General features: G+C 42.2%; 1 protein-coding gene across 3 annotated transcripts in view; it reads right to left on the bottom strand.

Moving 5' to 3' along the window:
* Positions 1-206: 206 nt before the first annotated feature.
* The window catches only part of LOC117755035 (neuroligin-4, X-linked-like), an 18,539-nt gene continuing 2,304 nt past the window's right edge, over positions 207-16,441 (bottom strand). For 2 of the 3 annotated variants that reach the window (XM_034574500.1, XM_034574498.1), the window contains exons 2-9: positions 15,973-16,441; positions 14,581-14,733; positions 10,847-11,032; positions 9,872-10,322; positions 8,628-8,841; positions 7,982-8,106; positions 2,126-2,735; positions 276-683 (exon numbers count right to left, since the gene is read on the bottom strand). The exon at positions 15,973-16,441 is cut by the window's right edge and continues 466 nt beyond it. In XM_034574500.1, the coding sequence (XP_034430391.1) occupies positions 276-683; positions 2,126-2,735; positions 7,982-8,106; positions 8,628-8,841; positions 9,872-10,322; positions 10,847-11,032; positions 14,581-14,733; positions 15,973-16,441 (2,616 nt within the window). Of the gene's footprint in view, positions 684-2,125; positions 2,736-7,981; positions 8,107-8,627; positions 8,842-9,871; positions 10,323-10,846; positions 11,033-14,580; positions 14,734-15,972 lie in introns of all 3 variants that reach the window. The other variant, XM_034574497.1, reaches the window with a different exon arrangement.

Raw genomic sequence — 16,441 nt, forward strand, 5'->3', positions numbered from 1 at the left:
TCAGTCTCTCCATCTGTAACAATCCTGCAGGGTAATTAGTAGAGGTATTTAAGTCTTTTGTTTCACGTATGTTTGTGTGTGTGTGTGTGTGTGTGTGTGTGTGTTTGTTTGTGTGTGTGTGTGTGTGTGTGTGTGTGTGTGTTTATGTGTTTGTGTTTGTGTTTGTGTGTGAGTGTGTGTGTGTGTGTGTGTGTGTTTGTGTGCATGTGTGTGTGTATATTTATATGTGTGTTTGTTGTAATGACGTCCCAGTGTGTGCAAGTATTTTGCTGTGGTTATACACGTGTAGTGGAGTGTGTGTGCGCGGAGATGTGTGTGTGTGGCAAGTGTGTATTGCTATACGGGCTGTGGTGTGTGTATCCCTGGTGAGGATGCCCCATTCTCATCCCCACCACTGATGCAGGCGTCATGGGGGTCATCGGCGTCGCCGGGGTAACAGGGTGTGACCCAGGGGTCACCGGCAGCGACCCTGGGGTCAGAGAGGTCATGAGGGGGACGTCATCAGGTGAACGGCGCAGGGTGAGGGTGTAATCAGGTGGGCAGGTGAGGCGCACGGTGTCCAGTGTGCTGTAGATGTCCTGGGTGTCCATGCCGTCCAGGGCGTCCAGCGTGTCCAGAGTGTGATGGTGGTGAGTGTTGTTCCTCTCGTCTGCTGATGCTGCATCACACTCAAGCTGCTTCACCTACAAATAAGAAAAGTTTAAAATCCCCATTGAAATTTCCTGAAGCTCAAGGTGAAGCTTTCAGATCTCCTGTGATGTTTTCTAACCACTGAGAAGCTCGAGCCTGAGAATATTCTTTTCATTTTAAAAGTCACTAAAAACAAATAGTAGTTGCCAATTCATTTTCTGCTGACTGAAGTCAAATGATCAGCCCATCATCTATTCAATTTACTTTGAGGGTCCAGTCCAGAGGCTGGAGCCAGTCACAGCTGACATTGGGCGAGTGTATTACAGGGCCAGTCTATAAAAATAAACACCTCTACAGACTATTTAGAAACTCTAATTAACCCATACAGAGAACTCCAACCCAGCCAAACCAGGATTCAAACCCACTACAACACCTCGCCTCAATTACCAATTCAATTAAATCCCATATTATTTTGGCTGGGTGATGTGGTTGAGATATATGTTTGCATATAAATACAAAATAATCAAATGATGTTCATTGCAATAAACATTTTTTTTTAAATTTCATTTTTTTTTATAATCACAAAAAAGCAGTAAAAGTTGAGGTCGTTAAAGTCCCACATTTGTTCCAGCCTGAAACCAGTCAGAGCAACAAACCAAAATTTAAAATTTAATTTAAAATTCAATTCAAATCTCATCTGATATTTTTCAGCATTGTCTGAACCGATGCCGAGTGAGTCTGACTGATCCTCTGCAGGGCTAGTGTGTTTTTTTTATTAGTCAGACTCATCTATAACAGATAAATAACCCAAATGTCCGTAGTGATAAAACACCACATGAGTACAAATTACTTTAACTGTTTACAAACTAAAACACAAAAATAATTTTTAAAAATACAAAATAAGCTGCGATGCTGAGCTATATCAGCTGAGCTGTACCTCATTAACAGTTATCTGAGATTCTAAAGCAACTAACAGCTCAAAAGGGGCCAGGTAGTGACTGGATGAACTGGGAAAATAAAAATCAGGTAACTGGACAGAGCTCACAAATGCATCACAACACACTCACAGATACACACACACATTCTCACACTGAGAGTGTCTGCTGATCGCAGGCTGTGTTTCACAGCAGTGCTCCACTGGCAGCTCCACCGCCAGCTGCTCCACTTGCAAGAGAGGATTTCATTCAGAGAGTCGCACACGACCTCATCTGGCTTAATGTTACTTAAACCTAAAATAACCTGTGCAACTCTGAGCACTGAGCACAACTTAATTCAATGCAAGCTAAATAACGTATTCATTGTGTAGCTGTGAACACACACAGGCAATGCAAACAAATGGTAAATGGTCTGTGTTTATATAGCGATTTTCTAGTCTTGATGACCACTCAACCCGCTTTACACTACAGTCTATTGTCATATACATTCATACATTGCATATAAGGGCAGCACGAAGGGAGACATATGCAATTAAAAATGCAATAACTCATCGACTCACCTGTAGTGACATCAGTCCTTCCCCCTGTAGGTGGGCGGCGACATCTGCAGGTGTGATATCTCGTCTCGGTTGAGGAAGTGGGCGGGGTCTACGATGCTCCAGACGTCTCTTGTCCTTCTTGTACAGCAGCGCCGCGAACGCAAGGATGTTGAGAAACAACAGGGAGGCTCCAACAGCGATGGTCACAGAGAGTTCAGTGGAGTAGTCCTCATTAGGGATGCGGACCCCGTTTTCCGCTCCGTCTTGGCCCAAAGCAGCCTCTGGAGGCTGCGGGGTACCTCCCTGCGAGCCTGGGTGACGTGTGCTGCTTGGAGGCCAACCTTTGGACAGCCGCTTGGTGTAAGAGTAAGGGGTGTCGTCCTGCGGAGAGGGACTATGCGTGAAGGAGGACACCGACTGGAGGAGCTCGTTGACATGATGCAAATGAGGCACCAGCTGGAGCCAGAAGGAGATTTTGGTGGCGCGGTAGTGGTCTCTGACCCGGGGCTTGAGGCCGATGTGGAGATACAGCTGCTCTTTTGGGGTGTACTTAGACCAGGCCACTTCCTCAAAGCGGTTCGGTTTCGTGTGGATAAACTTGGTATCTTGAGGAACTGGCTGGTTTGGATCACTGTAAAAAAAAGTGAAACACAATGACTTATTTATTCATATGTAAAGAGTAAGAGATTTGTTCATTGGGGGATGGTCAACAACCCCCCCTCAACTCAACAAGTAATACATGGAAAGATTTTCACTAAACTTGCTGGAATATTACTCGGGCGTGCAGCTCGAGCTGTTGTGGTGGGGGTCTGGGGGATGACAACCTCTCAGTAGAAATATGCTTGTTGTGTGAACGTGCCTAGCAAAACCGGTATCTACTAAGTTTATGCTCTATCCTGCCTGCCTGCTGAAGATGGCAAAACTTTTAACGATGGCCACCGGCAAACCGACAAGGGTAGGACTTCTCCTGGTGCCGCTGATGGTCAATCTGACTGTGACAAAAGGTCAATGTGTTTGTATGGGAGAGAGGGAGAGAGAAAGGCAAAGACCGCTGTTGTTGGGTTCTTTTCGATCCCATTAGGATTCAACCTTTTTAAAAATTTACTTTGGATCTGTTTAATATGCAACATTAGCTGGAATGGCACTTAGCAGAGTGCATACCTCCACCAAGGCCTAACAGTCCCCTTATGAAGCCATATTTAAATTAACTAGATCAACATTTTTATTAGGCTCTGCTCCAAATTGTACAAACTCATAAATATTGGTCCTCTAAATGTATTCCTCTTTTTTGTTCGGTTTATTAGCGGGTAGCAACCAACGTCAAGGTGTATAAATGCCATCTACTGTGTCTTCTTCTTCTTCTTCTTCTTCTTCTTCTTCTTCTTCTTCTTCTTCTTCTTCAGTGGCCGTCCGGTTTATTGGCGGGTATGGAAGTAAATCAGTCTAGCCAGATTTTGACATTTTAAAGCCTTTGAATTTCTAGCACTGAATTTTTTTACGTTGAAATTATGCATTTGTATTTTTTGCCACTGAATTTCAGTATTCAAATTTTAAAAAGTATGATATCCAACTACTAAAATTCAGTTGCAAAAATTCAGATGCAAAAATTCAGATGCAAAAATTCAGTTGCAAAAATTCAGATTAAACATCCCGGATACCAGGAAAAGCGATCGATAGTCTCACATCGAACCAAACCTCTGACCAATCAGGTCATGTGTCAGTGGTCATGTGACGTCAGGTGATGCTTGCGACAATGAGAAGCGACATACTGTCAGCTACGCTACTAGACCGGCCATGGCATCAAACCAGCATGAGGTTTGGTTCGATGTGAGACTATCGATTGCTTTTCCTGGTATCCCGGATTGAATGGGTCCTTTCTTTAAAAAAAAAAAGTATGCCCCACCCCTCTGCTAAATTTGATTTGGTTGAGTAGTTTTTGCCTAATCCTGCTAAATAACTAACAACCAAGGAAAAGCAGACGAAAACATTCTCTCCTTGGTTGAGGTAGATATACACCTGCACATACAAATTCTGCACACGCAGCACCTTCTCTCTCATGGGGGATGGGGGGTGGCTGAGAGGGGATGGCGGAATTGACAGGTTGTCAAGGGGGATGGATTTTTGGTCATTTTAGTTTAAAGACGATGGGATCCAAATCGCCTACTGGCTGAAACCATTAACAAAACAATTCAGAAATAAAACAGAGAAAAGATTAGCTCAGCAACAGTGAGACGGCTCTGAGCATTTTGACTGTATGAAAGCAAAGTCATCATGGTGAAATAGCTGCTAATGACTACAGCCTCCCTCAACAGAGGCCTAAAATAAGTCAGAAAAATGAAATGCAGCAGAGAATACACCCACATGCTGTATCTACCGTGTGGATTCCACATATTCATTGAAAGCACAAATACCAGTATTTCACGATTTTCAGCTTTTCAAATGTCAGGGAGCTGCGGAGGACTTTTTCCTGTTGGCTTCCATCCCCTGAAGAGGCTGAGTTTCTCTCTCGCTGGCCAGTTTCACCCAACCTGGCACACGTCTCTCTAATCAATATCCAAGTAACACAGACAAACCAGTGGCAAAAAAATACTTCTAAAATGAAAAACAAGTTTTGTATTTCTATGCACATAGCTCAAAGGTGGTCTGGTTCTAGATCATTGATTTTAGTCCATATGCCTCACATTTCACTTAATGCACAGTTCAAACTCCTGCTGTTTGTATAGTGTTTGTATATTTTCCCTCTAGCGAACATAAAAGTTTAAGTGTGTGTGTGTGTGTGTGTGTATGTGTGTGTGTTTGCGTGTGTGTGTGGTACAGTGAACATATCCTCAGAAATCCCCTCCCTGACACATCTAGTTGTCGATTTGCCGACTTATTCGTGTCAGCAGCTCAGATGCCATAAATGAAACAGCAGCACGTCTTCACAGACTTGCCAGTTACAGACAATGTGCTCACTTGTCAATCACCTTATGAGCGGGGCACAAAAAGGCAGCCAGCGTGAAGACCTACCCGCACACATCCGCTTGGATTTATACGCCCATGCTGGGGCTTAGAAAATATACATGAGGGAACATTGCATCCACGGCGCCCTTAGTCTTAGCCATAGCCTTTACTCAACAACACATGGATGGAATTTACCAAAATTCACGTGAATATTACTTGGAGACTATCTCCACATGATTGACATTGAGAAATGATCGGTCTTGGGTGGGGGTGTGGGGGATGACAACCTCTCAGTAGAAAAATGCTTGTTGCCTAAATGTGCACAGCAAGTTTATGCTAAATCCTGCCTTCCTGCTGAAGACAGTTAAATATTTATGGATGGCAACCGACCGCCTGCAAACCGTCGCAGGTAGGATATGTCCCATTGCTGCTGATGCTCAGTCTGACTGTGACAGTGACGGATGGTCAGTGTGTTTATGTTGGAGAGAGAGGGAGGGCGAGGTAAACATCGCAGTCATATCCTCTTCGAGCCTGTTAAGTTAAAACTTTTAAAAATAGTCTGTAAATCCTATGATTTCGTTAGCATCATTAACTAGGAGAGCACACAGGAATCTTTGCATCCCTCCTCTGTGATTTTGCTTTGCAGCCTGCTGCAGTGGTAATCACAATAAAGGGCTATAAGCTGGAGGCTGCTAACTTGAACTACTTGCCTTAATGCACCCGCGTTAATGAAAGTCAAAATATGTGTGAGCACTGTCCTGATTCTGTACTGCATGTTGTGAGATAGCAAGGTTCTGCTGTGATTTAGATCAAGGTCTAGACTACAGATGCCTCGGTAAATCTAAAGATCTCTCGGTGGAGCGAGTCTCGATTGGATTAATTACTGGTAATTATTCACTTGGAGCACTGCAGAAAGAGGGTCCATCCTCAACAATTACTTTTAACTTGTGTATATCATGTCAGAGCGGAGAGATAAAAGGTGCTCTTATCAGTGCGGATTGTCAGGTTTTTAAAAGTTTTAATGTGGATTTCTCTCTTTAACAACTGCATTTCTTTTAGCCACTGGCAGATCGTTTCACTTTCAATTTAATGAATTAGATATCAAGAATCAAGGGAAAAAAAGCTCTGTCTTCGTTGCACCACTTTTTGCCCATAAACAAGTGAGTGAGGAAGACAAAGAGAGGATAAGAGAAGATTTATCAAACTGAGGCCAGCCTCTCGTTTTTCTTTAAGGACACTACCTTGGCTTTCCTCAAGGACTCTTTCAAGAGCGGGGATTCTTTAACTCTCTCAGCCAAGGTCCAAAGAAGAGAGGCCTCGTCAATATTTCCACATGACGGAGAACCCATGGGCTCCCTCTGCCAAAATTAGTCTGCAGTGCCGCTTTCATGATTGTATCTAAAGTCGCGCTGTCTTCTCGTCAGACACCTTTTGAAGGGGAAGACATTATAATAACACATCCTTCAGCTGTGAGCTTATTATTTTGCTGGAGAAGTTTTTATGGTCTTAAAATGTTGCTTATCGTGACAGAACAACTTGACAGAGATGCTGGATCTAATCTAGCCCTGCTGCACACATTTGCATTTTTTTCCCTAAATTATATTTAACTAATGCTAATTAGCCGCATACAAACATCATTTGCAGGACATAATTTTGCTTAATGCTACAGTAATCAAACCCTGTTATCTTCTCCCTTCTACTCTGCATCTTTGATTGCCGGCTCTCTGTGTTTAAACCCTGTCAGATAACTACACTATACACATGTTTACAATCTACTGGTACAGCAAATTAAACATAAGGAAAAGTTGAAGCAAAGTGGAGAGGCGTTGTGCTGTTTTTCTTGATGACACCATGGAGAATCTTGGCTGTCTCATTTCTAGCTTGGAGGAGATTTGTTCCTGTAAAATCAGGAGTGAGCTGTTTGCTTACAGCAACACCACTTCGTGTTGCCAAAACCTTGTCTCCTCACAGAGTAAAAGAGAAAGGCATGAAAAAGGACAGATTTATCATCGACAGCGATGCTTTTTCTTTTTTTTTGTGCATATTTTAATGTGATTAAATTTCCTGACTCTCATTCACAATTATGAGACATTGTCTATATGAGAGTGGCAATTATCTATCCATCCATCCATCCATCCATTCATGAATTATCTATACCGCGAGAGTCACAGAGGGGTGGAGCCAATCCCAGCTGACATTGGATAAGAGGCGGGGTACAAGTCACCAGGATTTTCTTTTTTCCTTGGTAAACAGTGCGAGATAGGGCGTTTTTCAACATTTCAAAGTTCACCAAGGGAATGTTTCATGGTTCTTTATCTAAAAAAAGTCAGCATATTAAGGGAACTGATATCTAAGAGTATGTGTAATTTGGTGCAGCTTAATTTGAAATGAAGGGGACTTACTGTTGGACCTGGGCGGACGTATAGACTGCGCTCTACTGAGTGTCATTCTAATTTATTGATTAGTTTGTCTGTTTGTTTATCAGCAGGATTACGCAAAAACTACAGAATGTACTTTCCACGAAACTTAATGAAAAAATGGGACATGGGCCAAGAAAGAGGCAATTCAATTTTGCATTAGATCCACACAAAGGATCGGGTCAGGGAACTTTTTTTTATTAGCACTTTCTATAACAGTGCAAGATTTCAAAAATTTCCAACAATGTCCCTGGAAATAATTCATGGATGTTGATGAAAAACTATCAGACATATTCAAGGAGACTTATATTTATGAGTGTGTGAAATTTGGTGCCAATCCAAATAAAAATCTGGATCTAACAGATTTATATGTGGTTTTATAGGGGCCTGTTGGCGGAGGTGTCCCCTCTACTGAGTACCATTCTAGCTTTGTGTCGTTTTCTGGATTTTGCTGTAATTTCTATCGCCGGGCAAAATATAATCAATATTCCACAGTAGTAAACATTTTATAGCTCACCCAGTCTTGGCAAAGTTGGTCCAGTAAGTCATGACCACCGCGCTCAGCATCACGTCGTTCTTGGAGAAGTTACAGTTGAACAGATCAGTGGGTCCCACCATGGGCACGCCGAACACATAGGGCACCTACACACATGCACACACACACATACATGTTAGAATAGCTTTCTGTCGGAATCACGTTTCATTCATTCTCTTGACAGCAACTGAATCATGTCGAACATCTAGCCCCAGTGAAGACAGACACAACTTGGAAATAAACAGTTCACAGCTTAATAGATACAAAAGAGAATATTACCATAATAACATCTTATTCATCTGAGCAGTAAATACACAAGTAAATAAGACGGCTTCCAAATCAGACCGGCAGCAAAGTATATTTCAGATATTTCATGCTGTAGTGAGTTGTGTGATTCGACTTATTAATCACTTTGAACAGATCAATATGGCGAAACACTTCAAGGGTATCCAAACCAAGAGCTTCCTATTCATTGTATAAATAATTCAAAAGTCTTTGAGACATTAGTCACTATCATTTGCATCTTGATTCAATTTAGACTCGTAACCACCCGGTGACTGTGTGGAGTTTGACAACTTCACTCCTTACTACTTGTTTTACTTCAACTACAGCAATGTGACATCCTTACCTCGTCACCGTGGGCGGAGTCAGCCCAGGGTGGAGTGGCGTCACTCTGGCAGTGGTGGTAGAAGGAGTAGAAATAGGTGGGAGAGCCATACTGAGCGTGAAGGTCAGCTGTGGCGATCGCTGGCGCCACCCATTGGTGGTCTGTAAAGAGCGCCACCAGAGTCTTCCGTCTGGTCTCTGCGTTGTCGCGGTCTGCCCAGTCCGTGTACATGAACCTTCAATGAATACATTTAAAATCAGACAATAAGCTAATTGGTCACCCGAATAATTAAGGTCAAGTACGTCTTTCTATTAATCAATATTTCAAAAAAACTATTGTTGCTCTTACAGTATGTAAAATACAAATTGCAGGATCGATGCCACTCTGTCTGAACCATAGGTATAAAGCCGCAGTGAGGGGACAGGTAGCCTGATTCAAAATATCTGCCTACCAGCTCCTCTAAGGACACTTTCACACCTACCTTGTCTGGTCCAGACCTTCTGACTTTTCAGTTTAGTGTGAACCAAAATAACAGGTGTGAAAAGCGTTTCGGATCAACGGAACAAAAGTTTGTCCAACCAAAAGAGGCGGTCTCGCTCCAGATCAAACAAACCATGGTTCAGTTCCTTGCCGATGTAAAATCTTCCTTTTTTAGTTCAGACTTTCAGACCAATTGCAGGAAGTTGAGATAGCTTTAAACAATAGAAGAATAAAAAGAGGTGGAAGCAGCTCACAGGATTGCTTGCAGTCTTTTTCCTTTTACCATGCACTTCATTCAAAAAAGTTAGTGAACACAAAAGGCGAACACGGCAATAACAGACACACGCCTGTCTACCAACCCATCGCAGCCCATTTAGGTGATGACAACAAGACGTACTTATGTCATACAAAGGTCTTCAGTGCGCTCCTTAAATAAAAATGTGAAAATGTCCTAAAACAAAATCTACAACCAACAAGCTGGAATTTCTTTTTTAAGTAACCATTTCCCAGTTCTCCGCCAGATGCATGGATTCCAGGAAAACATAGTGACCAGGCAAGAAAGAGTCACTAGTAATTTTAACATACTTTTTTTATAGATTAAATAAACCAGACATAATGTGTTAATTACTGAGCCCTAGGTGCTGCTAGGTGGATTTCTAACTTTAGGATGCACCCTATTTAATGCTGTTCCACTCTTTACACTACGCTAATCATCTCCTGACAGGGGCTTAATATTAAAGGTTCAGTCATAAGAGTGGTATATATTCAGACATGCACTCACTCACCTTATGCTCTCTCTCAGTGTGTCTCGGCCTTCTGGGTATCCATATAAACTATCCACAAAGTCTGATACAGCGAAGTCAAAGTCCTCAGCCGTGACGCCGTCCTCTGAGTCCACGATGCCCTCCACGAACTTCACGCCCTCGCCCTGATTAACCCCCAACATCACGTCGTAGTTAAGAAATTCTCCCTGCTCCATCAGAATCTGGGGGTCATCCGGTATGACATCACCGTCAATCACGGGGGCAAAAGCCGTGTGATATTTGGCCGGCGTTATGCTCTGCTCCACCAGTTCCCGGTAGCTCCGGCCCTGAAGGCAGGCGACCAGTTGGGTGCTGTCGTCGATGCCGCAGCCCACTCGCTCGCCAAGCTGCCGGGCGTACTTGCTTGGCTGGTAGTTGACAGCCCAACTGGCTAGAGCGCTGCCGCTCTGGATGATGGCTCTATGGAACAGGTCTAAGATAACACATGGGCACACAAACATGAATACAAACGGGTGAATAAAAGCACAGAGGCACACACATCTATACATTTATGGAGGCGTATGCATGAGCGCACAACGCATATTTGCACACTTGAAGGGGTTACACACTACATTTCTAAACAGATGCAGGACAAACAATCACATAACAAGAACATTGAATGGACATGCATTATTCAGGAGAACGACAGGTCATGGTTAGAGCAGCAGGTTCAAGTAGGTGAGGGTTAAAAGATTAAAATAATACAGCTCTGAGCTATGTGAGTCATTGGAAAGCTCTACTGTATAATTCAGAGGATTCAAAGGCTTATTCAGGAATTTATACCAGTAAATGATGTATTGGTCCACTGGACACCTTGACAAGTTTCCTAACCCAAAATGTCAACGCTTTCACAGCACCAACGATCACAGGGCCCTGCCTGTCCGTTTGCCTAAACTCTTCCACATCTGTGCCACATGCAGTCAGAGGAAGGTGAGCAGCGGTTCTGTCTCCCCTTACCTTCAGAGTAATGAGACAAGGTGAGGAGGCTGACACAGGAGGCTCCGGCCCCGGATCCGAACACAGTCACCCTGCCCGGGTCTCCTCCGAAGGCTGCGATGTTCTCCTTCACCCAGCGCAGAGCCTGGATCTGATCCAACAGGCCGTAGTTCCCTTTGGCTGCCTGGTCACCGGTACTGAGAAACCCTACAGGCAGAAATAAAGAGGGATGGTAGAACATATACCACCTCATTTTGAACTTATACCACTTAATTCTTAACTAGACATTTGTTTGTTGTATTGTATTATTTTGTGTTTTTACTGATATTTGCTTTGAACTGGAAATTTGTTTTTCTTATTGCTTTAATTATTCAATTTTCTCTTGCATCAACTTGTTTAAGTTTGTTATTGTGCTGCATTGACTTTCAGTTTCTGCACTTTGCAAACCTGTTTATAATAATAATAATAATAATAATAGTAACTCTTTGTTAAATAGAGTTTAAAATGTCAACCTCAAATTTTTAAGGATTGAGTATCAACATCTTACATATTATGATATATTGATAGGTTGGACATGCTATCATGGCATCCCAACTGTTAAGATCAATTATGCACGAGTCTCGTTCATCATATATTTAAAGAGCAAATGAATAAAGAAATATGTACCTCCCCTACCAGTCCCTTGGAACTTGAATCAAACCAACAGGGGACATACATATGCATGTAGAGCAATATCAGCTTACACACAGAGACCCAACATACACAAATACGCGGTTGCAAAGGCAGCCATCCCTTATTCCCTTTACTGCTGACTTTATTAAGTAAACACAAAGGATCCTAATGGCTCACTCCACTGCAGTATATCTCATTACTGCAGAAAACTTGTTTCTTTGAACCTCAAGCTGGCCCTAAACACACAAGAGTATAATGAGCAAGAAAAGCAGCCCTGTTAAAATAATACATTTCATCACTTATGTGCATTTTGTCAGAAATCCCTGTCATGCAAAAAGAACATTATATGGATATTATGTTAATTGGATTGTAATAACAGTTTCAGCACGCCTTCAAATATACTGCGAGATGTGTGCCTGCATACTGTAGTGAGATTTAGGTCAGTCGTTCTTTACATTTCTGCAGGAACATGCTCCAATTCCAGCTGATAACAAAGAGATTAGCAAAAAATAAGAGTGTGCATGATTATACAATGTGTTGCATGTATGGGCTCACCTCATTCACGCTTATGATGACAAGGGAGGAGAGGAAGACAGCGATTTGTAAGGATGGATGGTGGATCATGGTGATGATGATGATGAAGATCATATTGAAGATGGAGTTAAAAACAGAGGATGGAGATGGAGACAAAATGAAGCATGTAGGATTTGTTCGGTTCACTGTGGTGATTACTTTTTTTTATCCCAAGGTCAAAACTAGACAGAATTTAGTTTCACCCTCAAAGCAGTTGCAGATTTATGCCATCTTTTAAAATCAATATCTAATGAAAGCATTGAAAGCCTCTACAAAATGGAAAAGACAGCATGGATCTCTTAAACTGAAATCAATATTTTTTGTTTGTTGAATCTTTAAACCTTTTAACATGTTTTCAACTCCAGCTCCAGTTTGTTTTCAAACCAAATCTCTAAGGAGAAGCATAGGTGGCTCTTTTCCTGAAAGAGAAATATGGCACATACTGTATTATCATGCTTTGCGTGTACACATGAACTATGAAATGTGCTAAAACTGCATAAAAAGATAGGGCGGAAAAATAGGAGCACTTAATTATTTAAGGAGGAAGAGCAGCCAAACGCCCTGAGAATTCTGCCTTTACTTTTGCATCTATTAAAATAAGTCAAATTATTCGATACAAAAAACTGATTTAAAAGCCACAAAATAACACTGACCCACTACAACACCAATGCATATTATCGAGTAGAACAAATGATTATGGCATATGAATGATGTAATATTATTGAATAGTGGGCACCAATCAGTTACAGTGAGGACATGATTTAACCTAGCCAGTGGAATGATACTCATCTTATACCTCTGACTTACTGTAATCAATATAAAGGCTGTGACACTACTCAGTGCACATGCCCTCACTGTAGTACAATCACAGATGCCTTCATTAGCCCTCCTGTGCCCCCGCCCAGGCTCAGTTAAAAAATTTTTTAATTTCTGCCAGAAAAAGCTTAAAATGCTCGTATTCTAAGATATTATTCATTTGGCCTGCGTGCTTCACATAGCTGTCTAAAATTAGAAAACCACAGGGAAACAGATTAGAGCTGAAGCTAGTAGTGGATATAAATGGCTTCAGGGGGTTTAGTCCCTCTAGGGACACCCATTTCAAACATATTTCCACTCAAACAAATAAAAAAATAGATAAATAAGGGCACTCTGGGTAAAAAAACAACTCTCTAATGATTTTTCCATTTTATAGCTCGTTGAAGGATTAAACAATCCAGATGGTGATACAAAAAAAAACAATATCTCATTTTATGTATAGAAAATGGTCATATCCCCAAAGAAATTAGTCAATAAGGAAAATAATACATATTCCATAATTAACTATAAAATTGGAGGTGAGGAACAATGGGGTTTAAAATTTTAAAAGAAATTGCTTTTCAAAAGTTCACATTGCATCAATGCTCTTTACTGATAAATGCATGTCATCCAAGAAAAATGAGACAGGGAAATAGCACAGAATTAAAACAAAAATGAATGTGGATTTAAATATTTTTCGTTTTGTGATTATGTGATTTAAACTGTTGCCTGTGAATGTGAATTGATGAATGTTCATCAATTGTGGAGGTTTTTACCAGATGTGGTAATTGACCACTGTCTTTAGATTAAACGTGCATATCCTCTAGGGCTGGACAATATGTCCTAAAATAATAAAAAGATGAAAATGTTCATATCACTCGATATAGTAAATTATTATGCTAAATGTCACATTATTAAAGTTTACCTGAGTGAAGGTTGAGGTTTTAAACTCTTCTTTATGATCAGAATGATTAACACTTGATTAACAGCAAAACATTTTACACATCTGTGGTCGATCAGTATTGAGTTACCTCCTGACTCTGCTTACACAATGCATAAGCATTATATCAATATATATTGAACCATTTTATTGTTATTGATGAAAATTATATTACGATAATTGTTGCCATTGTTTTATTGCCCAGCCCTAATACCTTCAACCAATACCACTTCCTCTTGAATATTCAGTCCAATTTATCCATTAATTTGCATGTGAAATGCATGCAATGCATTCCTTCTAGCCCCTTTACCTCCCTTAAGAAAATGACTATACAGCAGGCATATGATATCACAGAGATGTTATCAGGTTACCCAGAGAACCTTGTCAGTAATTGCACTTGTGTTGCTCTTGCTCAAAGGAGGAGTTTGCTGCTGAAGCACCACTACAGCCGTTTAAACCCTGGATTGATAGATTGCTGCCTATAGTTTTCTGTGTGTGGAGCCGTCCCCTGAAGTCCAACTGACACTACAAAGCCTGTGTTTATTACTATATTATTTGATTGTTCTGTGTCAATATCACAGCCACAATAAAAGTGATTTGAAATAAATGAGAAAGATGCATAAATTGTACAATACAGATGTGTTTTTTTTTTAACCAGTGACAGATTTGAAGTATGGCCACATCCATATGAACTATATACACTCACAGCAACATAAAATTCGTATGAGCAGACTGTGCACACGATAAATGAGATAAGAAAGATATATAATTTTACCCAGTACTCCCAGGCGGTAGTTGAGTGTAATAACAATGACGTTGCCGTAGCTTGCCAGCACGCTGCCATCCATCATGTTACCAGTGCCCTCTGTGTACGAGCCACCGTGGACATAGACCATTACAGGACGCTGACCTCCCTCCTCGTGGATGTCTGGGAAAGAGAGAGAGAGAGAAGATGGAGGATGACTGACCACCTCCTTATCCCTCCATTGCACCTGCTGTTTGAATAAAAATAACATGTCGACTTCATGTATGTGGCCACATGTCCATTTATATGTATCTCGACCTTTCCTCCCATGATGTGGGCTTATACAAACAAAAGCAGAATTAATCACTGCCTCACTCGCTTCCACTGTGGGTTGGTGTGTTTACTAGTATGGCTGCACATGGCGAGGACGGGTTTTTAGACCGGAGTGGGGACAATTTGGGAAAGTGAGGACATTTTGGTTTGTCCTCACTGCCTGAAACACCTTAAATGCTAAGACGTCAGATTTAGTTATGACGGCTACAGTTAGGGTAAGGGGCTGGGGTATGTATCGTGGCAATGTGTGTCCTTACAAAGGGAGAACTACAAGCGTGTGTGGAGTCGCATGCATGTGTATGAACCAATATGTATGCATGAGTGAGTCTGTGTCCTTCCCACTTTGCTCCACAAGTAGAGGCGTTAACCCCTTGGCGACTGGCACAGGTGTCTGCATATTAAGTGATGGTTCAACCAGTGGTGGGAACACAGGGGGTGGAGGGGATAGGTTGAGTGGCGTGTCCCAGATTAAAAATAAAGAAAAAAACTCAATAACTTAAATTATTAACTTTATTTATTTATTTAAGAAGGCTAAGTCTGCGCCCTCAAAGGACACTTGCATATTTTATCCCTTTGTCACAGCCCAAACGCTGCTGACGTTCCTCTCTGGTTAGTGGCCAGTGTCACTTTGTATTGACTTGGGACTAAAATGAACCTAAATCTAAACATGTATGATTATATATCTACACCTGCCCCCAACAGAGAAAGCGTGTGGATGTGGGCCACTTCAGGCAATGATGCTGCACTTGGCCTGCATAAAATGGATCAGAGCCCAAAGTGGCCCACTTGTAACATGGCAAATGGGCCCAAATATCCCCCCAAAAATGGTAAACAAAAACACCTAAAGAGGCCCATGTGGTAAATGATGAATATGGCCCAAATAGCAAAAAACTAATTCGGGGCACCTTTGGCACCTTTGGTTAACGTGCCATTTTGTTATGGCTTACTTGTGGCCCAGATCTGACCTACGACAGTGGATCGCCCAAGTGTCATCATTCCACGCCTTCTGTGGGCTGGATGACAGTGTGGGCCAAATCTGGGCCAAAACTATTTTACTGAGTAGAAATGACCATCACTGGGTTTACTTACCTTCCTCGGTGGGCACGTAGATATTGAGGTAGAGACAATCCTCGCTCTGGTGAGTGAGGTACGTTGCTGCTATATCCAGGTTAGCCGTGAGCCAGGACGGCATCATATCTCCCAGCATGCTCCTCTCATCCAGCGACTGCGGGCACACGGGAGCAAACTGTGTCACGTTTCGTATTCCAGGCCAGGGCAGCGGAGGCTCTGGTGGCTGGAATCGCCTGTCTCCCGTTGGAGGCCTTGCATATGGTACTCCCAGGTACTGGAGGACGGGCCCCAGGAGATCTGAGGGCAGCGGGGTCAGCATGCCACGGATGCGTCCCTGCGCCGTGGAGATGACGGGCACGGTTTGCTGCGCCGACACCGGGTCGAAAGAAAGGGAGAAGCCGAAGAAGAGGAGGAGGGATAGGAACCCAAATGGGGAGGATAAGGGTGGGAGAGACGATGAGGGAGGCGGAGTTCTCCTGGTCCTCAA

The sequence above is a fragment of the Hippoglossus hippoglossus genome, chromosome 21 (genome assembly GCF_009819705.1).
Source record: "Hippoglossus hippoglossus isolate fHipHip1 chromosome 21, fHipHip1.pri, whole genome shotgun sequence".
In the NCBI taxonomy this organism is placed as follows: Eukaryota; Metazoa; Chordata; class Actinopteri; order Pleuronectiformes; family Pleuronectidae; genus Hippoglossus; species Hippoglossus hippoglossus.